Raw genomic sequence first — 13,134 nt, 5'->3', positions numbered from 1 at the left:
AAAAAGGCCACTGGGGTTATTGGACCTGTCGGGCCACCGTACCCGGTTGTACCAGTTGCCTGGGAACTGTCATGGCGTTCTTGCGAGTGTCTATGCGAGTGTTTTTCAAAGCTCTGTGGAATAAATCGTAGGAAATGGCAGCTGTTTTCTTAGTGACATTGTATGAGTACTCCCCACTGTTCTACATCAGTGTGGTTTCTTTGTGTTTCGTTGTTACCGCCGCCATGGTGCTCGGCTGGTAAGTGATATTAGCCAAATTAGCTTAGCTTAGCTATCGTCGCAGCACCACTGTTATATTATTGTTACCCATCACGTTTCAACAGCCTCGTCCGTCACGTTTGCAGTGAGATTCCGGCTTCTCTCAATGGACTCCAACTCATGGCTTCTGAAGCACCAAACATAAACGTTGGAGGGGGACGCCTGAATAAATTCGCTCGGCCGCCTTCAGGATCCCATGTTGGGAGTCAGATATTTCAGGGCTGTTATTTTAACTTACGTGAACATTAGAGAATGACCAGACCAGTTAAGTGAGAGAGCAAGATCAGGTTTCACTCCATGAATGAGAATTAATCGAAGACAAATGACAATAAATAATAACAAACGTATAATTGAGGAAAAAGAAACAAATGAATACAGGGACACTCCATCAGGGGATGAGTCTGGCAGTATGGCTCGTATCTGAGAGACATGGTCACATATCAGCCGGTTCACTAGCAAGCAGTTCACATTTCATGCAGTGTTGTTCCAGAATTGTATCAAAATATTCCTGTGGTATTGAGAATAGAAATGTCGTGAAAGGAGATGTAGTTGCTCAGCCCTACTTTGCTACAGGGCAGAGATGGACTGTAACTACCGAGTCTATCGAAATGGAACAGTTGTAGCCTCAGTGATTAATGAGCTGCTGCAGTCATAGAAGCGCCCTTTGAACATGCAGGACTGCAGCAGGAGCATCTCAGACCGTGCTACAGCTAACCCTGCTGTCATGAACCGGCTAAAGAGCAGACGATATCATCTCTACTCCAGATTATATTTGTGTTCACATCTCATTTATATTGTTGGGTCAGAAGAAAAGAGGTAAAACCTGCTCTTTGACTGCTGCTTCATGTCTCGCAGGTTTGGGTTTGACGTCCCGGTGATTTTACGCAGCACAGATGAGACGGAGTCCATCCTACCAACCCCAGAAAAACAAATGGTTCAGGTGACCAATCCTTTTGCCTTGGAGATGGGCTCAGGGCCAGTGTCTGTCACAGGTGAGACCAGTCTCGCGTTGAGCAAATACCAGAATGTTTGGTAACCCGGATAACAGGACTCACACTCTCTTGCAGATGGCGCAACAGTGAAACCTCTCTGCCTGGAGCCCTGTGTCCTCAGCTGTTTCTGGGGCTGTGAGGTCAGCGCTCTGCAGCGAGCTCTGCAGGCTCACCAGGATGGTCTGAGACTCCGCACCCCCCAACAGTTCCAGGATGCCCTGCAGCTCTTGTACAATCACTGCCAGAGCTTCTAGTATCCTTCACACACACTTGATTTCTGAACTCAGTTTACATTCAGAGTCAGCAGCCTTGATCATCCGTTTCACGTCTGTGGTGACACAGCACGGTACTCATGCGGGTACAGGTCAAGCAGGGTTAGCTGTCAACTAGAACATGGCCTCATTCTTGGTGGGTCTTACAGCAGACAGTATCAGGATAGAGATGCTCCACCCTACCCTCTCATCCTCTTCCTTATCTCCAACCGCTAAAATCAAGATAGCAGTGACCAAAATATAAACCTCCAGGTCTCAAGTCAGTGTCGCTCCACCCTTCTGTGCACTCGGTGTGTGTGTTCGCTGTCTCAGACGTTTGACGTTACCCTCGACCTTCGGCTAAGTGACTGTGTGCTGTTCCTCCATCAGCTGCTCAGCTCCTTGACCTCACTCTCCCAGTATTGGCAGCGACGACCGAGAGGAGCGTCGTACACAGATTCCAGCTCATCGGGGCATCACAGATTTTGGCCCGTTACCAAGGGAACGCTATCCTGTGGTGGCTGTGCTGACACTGGCAGAGCCAGACTCCAGGGACACGTACAACATTGTGAGTTCATCTTGTTCCAGAGTGGCGTCATCTACTCACGGGCATCAGCTCAGGGCCAGGGGCTGGACATCGGCCTGGGCTGTCACTCTGTGTGCGTGTTCACTCCCAGTACACCAGCTCACTCTCTGAACTTGTATTTAATTGGAGCAGTAGAGGGGATCATGAACTATAAGAACAAAAAATATCCACAGCCATTTTTTTCAAACAAGGCCAATTGCTCAATTAAATTTCTTTTATAACACAAGCTGTGATGAGCAGACACATCAGACAGAAATTGATTGTACACCACATCGTGTCAGCCGTATATAATTTAGCCAGTTCTGATGTTCACATCAGCCATGTAGCAGCATTGCCTGTAAGTGTCAATAACCACGGTTTATCACATCCACATCACCTGCACACACAGTGGAGCCAGGAGTCACCAGGGTTCAGGAGCATGGAGAAAACCATCACGTTGACTTTGCTCCGTTGGTCTGAAGGGCTTCTTTTGCTTGACTTGAGTGTTTGAGATTTGAACTGAGATGCCTTTTTTCCCCAGGAGCCAATGGAATGCATTTCTAAGCTGAACCTCGGATTGGCCTTCGCAGAAGGTCGTACCGACACATCTCAGCCAGGTTTAAAGAAACAAATGATCCTGTCTTTTCTCTGTCAGGTGGCCAGTGTGACAGTCATTCATGTGCCAGATGACAAGTACAGCCTCTCGGCCCGGATCCTCTTTCAGTACCTTCTCACCTCTCAGGGGAACATGTATGAGTTAAAGGTGGGTCACGTTTTGGTTGCTCCCCCAAATGTCGCTGCTAAATAGTACAGTATGGCTGCCTGCAGTTGGACATCAGAAACATCACGACAGGTTGGCTCGCTCAGAGTTGCTGCTGACATAAGTGGTAATGGCTCACGTCACAAAGGTCCCAACTGACCCAGCAGAAGCTGCGGGACTCTGAAGTGGTAAAGGACTGGAGCCTACATTCCCCATGATGCAACTCAAAAGTTCTTGATGTCACTCACTGGTCAAAATGTCAATTGAATGCCACGTCTTCTATCTCTGCAGCCTCTCTTCATGTCAGCCAACAGTGGGGGGGCATCTGGGCAGCCTGAGCCAGACCAGAGTCCCTGTCCCAGTGAACTCATCGAGGAGGAGGCTGGTAGGGCGGAGCCAGAGCTGGAGGAGGACGACTGGTCGGAGGGGAGGGGCAGAGACTGTGTGGTGTGTCAGAATGCAGCGGTGAACCGAGTGCTGCTGCCCTGCAGACACGCGTGTGTGTGTGACAACTGCGTGTCTCACTTCCAGCACTGCCCCATCTGTAGGGCCTTCGTCCTGGAGTCCTTCGTCCTGACGCGGGGGCCTGCTGCTGCAGAACGACTCCACGCACGACAAGTTATTGTTCAGAGATAAACCAGCCGCCATTGCAAAATGATCCCAAGACCCTGCAAGTGAATATCAGCAGAGATTATTGGACAGGTTATAGAGCCAATAGCATGTTCATGGTTTATGAATGGAAGCCAGGAGTAGCTGTGGTTTCTCCTGGGAGGAAAGTCTCTCAGCAGCTACGCTTTCATCTCATTCTGATTCCAACATCTGTTGGTCTTTTTGGTGGATTTGAAAACCACCATCCATATTTCTGACTCACCTCTACACAGCAGTTGACGTATGAGTGCCGAGTTGTGCTTGCAGCACTGAGTGTGTGTGTGTGTGTGTGTGTGTGTGTGTGTGTAGAGCTTGTTCAAGCAGGATGGATCAGAATACCTCCAGACACACTGCACGTGTCTGCAGAAGCTGCTGAGAAGTGTTGTTATGTTTCTAAAGAATGTAGACAAAGACTTTGTTGAATTCTCATGTACAGATTATGTATGTATGTTTATTTTAAGGGTGTTTAGAGCAGGATTTTAGTTTTATTTGACCTCACTTTTACAGGACCAGCGCAGTGTTGTTAACCTCATCGTTGATCTGAATCTGTGGGAATGAAGAAGACTTAGGGAGCACGCCAGTGGGTCCTGACACAGAGGGACAGCTGTCGTGTAGCTTGATGACAACCAGACCCCCCCCCCCCCCCAAATTAGCACTTTCTTTTCAGTATGCATCACGAGGGAGAATTAAAAAATTTAACATGCACATTTTCATGAGTGACTACACACGCCGCTGCTTGCACTTCAAGAAACTCTGCATTTAGTGGCTGAGTTCTTCCTGAATCTTTCATTCTTCTCCGAAGGCTGAAGGTCGTAACTGAACTGGGTCACGAGTGCCTCTTAATGCCGCCATAAAGACTATCAGCCACTGTCGTTTGGATAATTGTCAGAAGCTTTGGCACCCTCATCTCTCATCAGCAGATTCTTTTAGTTTGGGAGGGGTTTCAGAGGTGCGATGGTGCAGAGATCCACCAACATTACCTCAGGTGACGGACGACGTTCACGAAACGTGACGCTGACAAGGCCAATGCAGCTCAGTTTCTACCTCAAAATGTTGAATTACTCCAGTGTGGCTGCTAGTTTCTTACATACGACATCGATGGTCCAACACACACTTGCTTCAGGCGTCGCTCAAAAAAGGTGTAAACCCAATCCAGGTGTTGCTCCAATCTAGAGCGTCTAAATGCTTTTTCTTGGCGAACTATTCCCTAAGATGACCAGAACATGTTTGTCACTGATGACGGTCGCATGTACAAAACAGGCTTAAATGTCACTCAACACCTGGAAGCATCTGGAAGAGCTGAGTGAGGGAACCTTCTGTGAGCCGTTCCCCTCTTACATTAGGATTTTTATTTCATCTGTTTAATCAGTTTTGCACTCAACTTTCCCAGAGACACCGTCACACTGAACAGGAAGAAATCAGAGAAATGAATGAATGAAGGTCATTCATTAAAAAAAAGGGATTTCAGATATTTTTATTGAAGTATATGAAGGTTTTGTTTTTACAGTTGTATGGGACACCAGCGGTGACCAGCCTCCTAGAACCAGTGTAAATACAGAGGCAGGTCGGACGAACAAGTGGAATCAGTTTTGTGAGTCAAAGTCACTTGGTGGCAACTGAATGGACAATTTACTTTTTCTAATGTTGCTTCCCATAAACATAAAGGCATACAACACAGCAAATCCATGAAAATGAAATGAAAAAAGTCAGGTAGAGAAAAAGACATGAATTTATACAGGCTTGTAGTCCAACTTGGACTCCAGCTTCTTGGAGTCGGCCACCTTTCTCACAGCTTTCATGAAGTCCTCCTGGGTGACGTACTCCCGGTCCGAGCGAATGGCGAACAAACCTGGAGACAAACACACACACACATGAAGCTGCTCGCGTACACAGATGGAGAGGAATGTGATCAAGCCAACGATCCGCTTCGGGCCCAACCTGCTTCTGTGCACACGTTTCTCAGATCGGCTCCGTTGAAACCGTCCGACAGCTTCACAATGGCTTCAAAATCTAAAAACCAAACAGGCACAAGAGGCTTGAGCAACGCTGGCAATCCGACACAGATGAGAGGGTTGGGTGCTGTAGACACGCTGGCGTCCAGTGTTTTCATCATCTGTATGGTGAACAGCCAAGACCGTCTCCACTGGTACATGCTAACATGAGCACTGCAGAGGGTTACCGTAAATACTACAACTCCTTACAAAAAAACACACTTGAAAATTAAGTCTCACTGAGGGCCTGACGTCAGTGAAGTGAATCCTCCATCTTACAGCAATCCGTCACCCCTTTACCCTATTGAAAGAGCGCGCCACGCGTATTAGGCTCTACGCTAACTGCGATTGTTTGCTAACAACATGGAAACTGTCCAAACGCATCAGTTCGTTATGATCCACCTCGTCTTCATCCAGCCGTGTGCTCAGTAACCCACGAACACCTGAGCTAGAAAAAAAAAAAACCCTTCCAGTTTGGGGCGACAGTGAAGGAACGCAGACAAGTGTGAGTGACTTGGCTCAGCGGGTGTCACATGACTGAGCACCCAACTGGAAGGTTTCTTTAGTTTGACGTGACGAGTGCCTGTCTGCTGCTGGTGCTGAGAACGTAGCTCAGTGGCCTTGTATTGCCTTTTTCTCCTCAAAAAGAGACATAAAAAGGAAGAACCACATCAGTAAAGCTGAGCTCAATCGTGAGCTGAAACTTCAACCTGCTTTGCAAAGCTCTAACTGAATTCTTTCAGCAGGAGTACGATGCACATAGAATCTGCTGGACTAAAGCTGTGGATCAAACCTATTTCTCCGTGCTTAGTGATGGGGCTGGAGTGGATCTTGAGGATGTCCAGGCGAGCTTGTTCGTTGGGCAGCTCGATGTCTAGAGGAAGAGGACGACGTTAACGGAGTCGCAGCGATACTTCAGACAGACGTGGGACGGGACAGGGTGCAGAACTTACGGATTTTGCGGTCCAGTCTGCCAGGTCGCAGCAGGGCTGGGTCCAGAGTGTCCGGTCTGTTAGTGGCCATGATCATCTTGACTCTGTGCAGCGTGTCAAAGCCGTCCATCTGGTTCAGCAACTGCCCGACAAACAGAAGACACTGCTTCAACTATCGATGGTGACCCGCCCCTGCAGAAACCCTCAACCGCCATTTGCCTCCAGACTGACACACAGGTCCACGCCTACAGTGGCCGACTGCTCGTTTGAGACGACTGCTTCATCTGGAATGTCGTCCTATAGCTGTGGTAATGATTCATCTGTTCCAGCCTCAACTGCATTTACCAGCACTGCATTACCCCACTGGTCCCCGGTGTCAGACCAACCGTGGGCATGGAGATGCTAACTGTCTGACAGGAGGAGTGAACGCATCACTCACAACATCATGCACACAGCAGTGAAGGTCACGTCCACTTAAGTGTGTCAGTTACCTCCATCAGAGTCCTTTGGATCTCTCTGTCAGCAGAGGTTCCCTCAGAGAAACGCCTCCCACCTGCAGGAGCAACACAGCCAGAGGTCATTACCACATGTAACTATCAGGATGTCTCATCCTCAGTCTCCCTCCACAGGTTAGACTTTGTTCTGTTTCATTCCACTTCATTGTTCTCTTATGTCAGACATGTACTTGGTTCATCATGTGCCTTTAGCGACCTACAGCAGGCGAGCACCAGTGACACCAACTCCAGATCCATGTTATTCATCTCAGCTGGACACATGCAAGTGGAGCTGGACGACAAGTGATGTACACGACCAGGTGTCATTGTGTCTAACGCAGTACCAGCAGACCAGAGGAGAGCAGCAGGGTGGAGCAGAGAGCAGCAGGGTGGAGCAGAGAGGACCAGGGAGGAGCAGAGAGGACCAGGGAGGAGCAGAGGGGACCAGGGAGGAGCAGAGGGGAGCAGAGAGCAGCAGAGGGAATCAAGAAGGAGCAGAGGGAATCAGACGGGAGCAGGGAGGAGCAGAGGGGAGCAGAAAGGAGCATCCTGCTGACAGCTGATTGGTCACCTGGCACACTAGTGTGGGTTTATGCATCTCAGACATGTGACATAGAAGATGTTGCAGGATTCATCCCTTCATGTCAGTTTGTTGACATCACATATCAACAACGTTATAAAGTGGGGGAGCTTCTCATCAGTGAGAGAGAGAGAGGGAGAGAAAGTGAAAAAGAGAAGGACAGAGCAAATAGCCAGTGTGAGTTAACGAGCACGAGAGAGACGCTCATCTCAGCCACACCTTCGTTCAACAACCATCCAAACCATAAGTTACCCCCAATTTTAAATCTATTTATATTTTTTTATGTTGTTTAGTGGGGCGGCCCGGTGGAGCAGTGGTCCTCACTGTGGCCCCCCATCAAGAAGGTTGTGGGTGGAGCCCCGGCTGCAGCACGGGGTCTTTCTGGGTGAGTCTCCATGTTCTCCCTGTTCCTGCTGGGTTCTCTCTGGTACTCCAGCTTCCTCCACAGTCCAAAGACATCAAGAGGGGACCAGGTTAATCCAGACTCTAAATTGACCGTAGGCGTGGCTGGGAGAGCCAATGGTTGTCTGTCTCTATGTGTTGGCCCTGCCATGGACTGGTGACCTGTCCAGGGGGAAGGCTGCTGGGATAGGCTCCACCCCCACCACCCTTAACGAGGAAGAAAATGGATGGATGGACGTTGTTTTGTAATTTACTAGGTCATGTCAGGGGTAGACTAGAATGTACTTTGCTAGTAGGAGCATACTACATTAAAGTAGGAACTCCACTATCATCTCTCTTTTTCCAATGTCTGCTTCATCTTAAAAAGAAACAGTTCGCCCCAGACGTCCACAATTCCTACAGGCTAAAACATCAGATTTGTTCTGCAAAGACTGCAGGCTCTTTGGTTGGAGCTCTGCTTTCATCCACTGGCCTGCTTGCGGCAAGACATGAATTGACAACAGGTGAGCGGTCCTTCCAGGCTTGTCTGTCTTAGGTCTGTGGTCTTGTGGAGGGCCGGCTCCTGCCTGGAGCTGCCAGCATGACGTGGGCCTAAGGATCATTGCATCTAGGGTTGAAAACGTATCACAGTACCCGGAATGATCACGTTCATATGTCAGGCAGATACGGGCGGCTACATCAAGATGATTTCCACTGGTTTGTTTAACACACCTGGCCGTGCAACGCCCCCCCCCCCCCAAAAAAATGGATTTGCGTGATTCACGAGAGCATCATTTTAAGGTTGAAAAAGCCATCAAAATCCAGAAAAATCCCAGCCCTGGTTATTATCTGTAAACTGAGACTTAAGCCTCCCAGGACATCAGCGCCACTCACCGATGGCATCGATCTCATCCATGAAGATGATGCAGGGCTGATGGTCCCTGGCGTAGTTGAACATCTCTCTGATCAGCCTGGCACTCTCACCGATGTACTTGTCTACGATGGAGCTGGACACCACCTGCAGCATGCACACACATAAGATACCAGACTGTGCTGTAGTGTGGCAGTTGGCCCTATAGGTGACACTGACACCCACCTTGAGGAAGTTGCAGTCTAGCTGACTCGCCACTGCTCTGGCCAGAAGAGTTTTCCCCGTGCCTGCTCCAGAAACAACCTCTCGTCACTCAACAGGCCAGCAGCTCCCCGGAGACTTCAAAACCCATTACCCCTCTGAGCTACTCAGACAGTTTGTTAAACAAAATGTATGTATTTTTGTACCTAATAGTGGGATGTGCACGTGTGACTGCCATTCATTTGTGGTGTGCTTGAATAAAGACGGCTGATTTTGAATTTAACTCTGAATGGAGGAGGCCTGCAGTGGTCCACCCACCTGGAGGTCCATAGAGCAGGCAGCCTTTGGGGGGAATGATGCCCACCCTCTGGAAGAGCTCGGGGTTGGTCAGCGGCAGCTCAATCACCTGATCCATCAAATCACAACAGTAGTGGAGAAAAATCACCAGGTCATCTACAACTCGGGATCAGACCACAGTGCGTCTGGGCTCCATCACCGGACACAAAGCCTCAATCACAGGAAAGTCTGAACTCAAACATTCGCTGGTGTTTCTACTGGAAAGATCATGAACTTGCCTGCAAAAAGCAGACAAACCACAATTAGAGGCAGGTGTTTATTGTAACCAGGCAGTTACGCCGTATCTCCTGCTGGTTGTCCTGCAACCGTCAATTAGGAGAGCGAAAATATTTGACGGTAGAAATAAAGCCTGACTGCCTTGTAGGATGCGATTGTTCACGTGTGGTCATACCTCTCTCAGCTCACGGATCTGTTCGGACAATCCCCCGATCTCAGAGTAGGAGACGCTGCCCGGGTCCTCGTGGGACATGTTGTACACCAATGGGTCCACCTCTCTGGGCAGGTACCTGAGTGAAAGAACATGGAAACCACACTGAGCGCGCGCGCACACACACACACACACCACCCACTGTGTTCACTCAGTTTCACTCATTTCTAACTGCACATTCGAACCTTCGGGTGTAGCTGTTAACATCTGAGTCACGGCGCCACACTCTTGATATTAAGGTGGCGAGGACAATGTAGGTCAACACTGGGAGACGTTAACAGGCCACAAAACCCTTAAGCGTTTGCAGATGATTCCGCTACAAAGCAGCATTCCTCCTGTTAACTACCAGTAATTAAGATGGCCTCAAACATGCTAACAATATTCTTCCTCAAAGCACATCATCACACAAGCAAGGACGATCAACAAGCCCAACACGTGGTGAGGAAACTCGTCCCAGGCAACTCCTGTGACCGGCTTGTGCTGAGGGTGGAGGGTGGATGCATCCTGTCAGCCACAACAACTGTGGGCGCGCCGCCTTTTAACACCCACACCACCTCTTCCTCTGGTTTGAACGCTTTTCAGCGTTCAGCTCATTTCAGTTAATGAGGCCATCGCTCTCCTCCCCAGCAGCACAGAAGCCCCGCCCATGTACACCCGTCCCGCTACACCCCTGCCAGCCCGTGATGTCGTGTGACCTCTTCTCAGTGGTGACGGTGAGCAGCCTACCTCATTATAGTGAGCGTGGTCATGTCCAGGGCCACTCTGGTGCCGGGCTTCAGCTGCGACTTGTCCAACTAGAATGTACAATATCACATTCAGATCCCAGTGGACACTGCTCAGGTTACCAAGACGCAGAATGGGCCAATCAGAGACATGACAGCGGTTCAGCTGCTGACATCAAGACCGTACAAAAATGGAATATTGTATGACCTCCACTGATCCAGCACTTACAACCCCGCCCACAATAAAGAGCAGGAAATCAAGTCCAGCAGAACTCAGTTCTGACAAATACAAATTTTGCATTGAGCCTCAATACACCAAAGAACTTTGGCAATTTTCGAATTCGCTTGGTCACATGATATCAAGGTAGATTTATTCATGTTGGTCAGACCTATCGGTTGTGCCATGGCTCAGAGACCCGAGACGGTGATCCATTAAAGGCCCCTACCTGTCTGCGGCACCCAACCACGTATCGGGGGCCATTGGTAGCCTTGACAATGACTGGAATTAAAGAACAAGCATGTTAGCATCACATGTCTGACAGAGCCGGCATGTAAATGTGGGATATGCATGCAAGGCGGCTTACATTTCTCCTCCGTCAGCTGTTTCAGCACTTCTCCAACAATCTAAGGGGAAAGCAGCACAGATGTGGTGAGGATCGGCCGTCTAGGTGCGTTCCACTTTAATTCTGGTATCACAAAAGTTTTCCATGCAATTACACAAAAAAGGGAAATTCCACCTCATGAAAGCACACAAACACAAAACTGAGCAAGTTTTTTTTCTAATTTTGCCTTTTTCATCAACCTTAACTCACCAACTACTGCTGTGCAATACAGATCCCATTATAGATCGTCTCATATCCTGATCAAGCATGTTTACAGTAAATTCTACGAAAACATGATTAGAAATTAACTCCACCCCACGGTTGTTGTCGTTAATCAGGTGACAAAACACAAATGAGTCCCTGTCTCGTTTATGAGTGACACTGAGCAGCTGAAGTGTCAGGAGTGAGAAGAACACGGACACAAACACGACTCAGGCCACAGAAACATCCGATAAACAACGTTTGAGGTTTGAACAGAAAACACCAACGAGGAAACGAGTATTTCTTAACCAGGTGAAATACTGCTGTAAAGCAGCCCTGCAGCTTCTTTGTGACACACGATAGAGGTTTCTGTATCATAGACGGCTTCAAACTGAACTACAGTACACGTCGCACAGCCGGCCACAGACCTCGGCCCCGCCATCTCGCTCCAACACACAACATACATGTAGTTATTCACGAACATACTGGACGGCCACAGCCACCATCTGCTATAGTTTAACTTGTCCCAGTGGTCTACTCCACGGCTTCTCAAACTCTGGCCCCAGGTCCAGATGCGGACCGAGCCAGTCAGTCCGGACTGCAGACACAGTCAATGAACAGATATGCTGCCTTGTGTCTGACAGGTTGTGTGATTGTGGGTGAACTGACGTGTGCGGTCCTATTCACAGGTGCACACACCGTGGAACCACAGTGGGGGATTCATGAGGCCGCGTTGTCTGTGCAGCAGCGACGGTTATCTAAACACAAAAATGATGTACTGTCATTTCATTTATGAATCAATAATTGTTTACTCAGCGACCACCAGGTCAAAAGTCAGAACCACTGCTTGTGCGGTTTATAAAATTGCTCTTCAACCTCAGAAGATCTACAAAGAAGAAGGAAAAAAAAAAAAAAAGAGTCATCAGGGTTTAAAGGAAGTCGTCATCAGCTCCACAGCTGGCTTGTCTGAAACCACAGTCCGGCAAAACACAAGGATTCTGAACTCTGGGAGACTTGAAGTGAATTCGCTGGCACTCTCATCATAAACTGTGAATAAACGTCATCACCCACTGCTAAAAATACACACAGAGACACCGAGATGCTTACCTGGCCGACACTCTGCAGAGCCTTGAGGTCGTTCTCTGACTTCTCATACTGTTTGGTTTGTTCTCTCAGTTGTTCCCTGACTGGACAACAACAAACAACACGACACCGAGGATTTTAGCTCATATTATCATATTAGACTCTTATTACTCGCAATATTGCTTCTAAACACAAGCTCACGATCAAAATTCAAACATTCTTAGATTTAAATTCTATACTGTCACTCAAATTGTGTTCTTGCCCGTACGTTAGCATCAGTGACGTTAGCGTTTGCCGTATTACATTAGCTTAACGCTAGCTTATTGCTCTGGAAATAAACGACAGCAATCGAAACGAAACACAATGCGTTAATCATCCTAGAACCACCGCGGGTTACGGTTTACCGTCCTTTTCGGAGTAATTCTCCAATTAACTACTCGGTCCAAATAGGTGTCTAGTTCTCGTTAGCCCCGCTAGCATCTCCAACTACTACCGTTGAGTTCTACAGGGGTGCCCGGTGCATGACAAAGCACTAGCTAGCCGGCTAGCGCGCCAGCCAGCTAGCTGCCACTGACAGCAGAGCACAGGTGATCCGACTACATTAAAAAATAACATGTACTTCTGCCATAGTGCGAAGGTTCAAGTCAAACAGCCTCTTACGTTCTTTTAATCGCCCATCAACTTCTTTGTGTTCCAGCAATTTTTTCCTGTAGTCTTGCAGCGCCTTCTCCCTGGTATCCGCCATGATGCCCCGCTGAATTCTGGGTAGCGGAGGCGTCACCTAAGCTTTGGCACTCGGCTCGCAACCTGGACGCATG

At 48.6% G+C, this 13,134-nt stretch overlaps 2 protein-coding genes across 2 annotated transcripts; one reads left to right on the top strand and one right to left on the bottom strand.

The window, feature by feature from the left end:
- The first annotated feature begins 31 nt into the window (after positions 1-31).
- cgrrf1 (cell growth regulator with ring finger domain 1) lies at positions 32-5,255 on the top strand. The gene is made up of 6 exons (XM_086190569.1): positions 32-238; positions 1,114-1,250; positions 1,326-1,503; positions 1,922-2,069; positions 2,722-2,829; positions 3,118-5,255. The coding sequence occupies exons 1-6, from the start codon at positions 135-137 to the stop codon at positions 3,460-3,462; spliced, it is 1,020 nt and encodes a 339-aa protein (XP_086046695.1). The 5' UTR covers positions 32-134; the 3' UTR covers positions 3,463-5,255.
- psmc6 (proteasome 26S subunit, ATPase 6) lies at positions 4,923-13,134 on the bottom strand. Its single transcript, XM_086190560.1, has 14 exons — positions 12,977-13,134; positions 12,341-12,420; positions 11,015-11,054; positions 10,877-10,929; positions 10,435-10,502; positions 9,673-9,787; positions 9,243-9,330; positions 8,949-9,010; positions 8,747-8,870; positions 6,889-6,950; positions 6,419-6,539; positions 6,259-6,339; positions 5,413-5,484; positions 4,923-5,323 (listed from the first exon to the last, which is right to left on the bottom strand). Exons 1-14 carry the CDS (start codon positions 13,059-13,061, stop codon positions 5,205-5,207), a joined length of 1,170 nt encoding a protein of 389 aa, XP_086046686.1. The 5' UTR covers positions 13,062-13,134; the 3' UTR covers positions 4,923-5,204.

This window comes from Aulostomus chinensis, chromosome 20 (assembly GCF_037954235.1).
Source record: "Aulostomus chinensis isolate RoL2024-O1b breed Wild chromosome 20, RoL_Achi_v1.0, whole genome shotgun sequence".
Lineage (NCBI taxonomy): Eukaryota > Metazoa > Chordata > Actinopteri > Syngnathiformes > Aulostomidae > Aulostomus > Aulostomus chinensis.
This window is presented reverse-complemented; position numbering and strand designations above follow the sequence as displayed.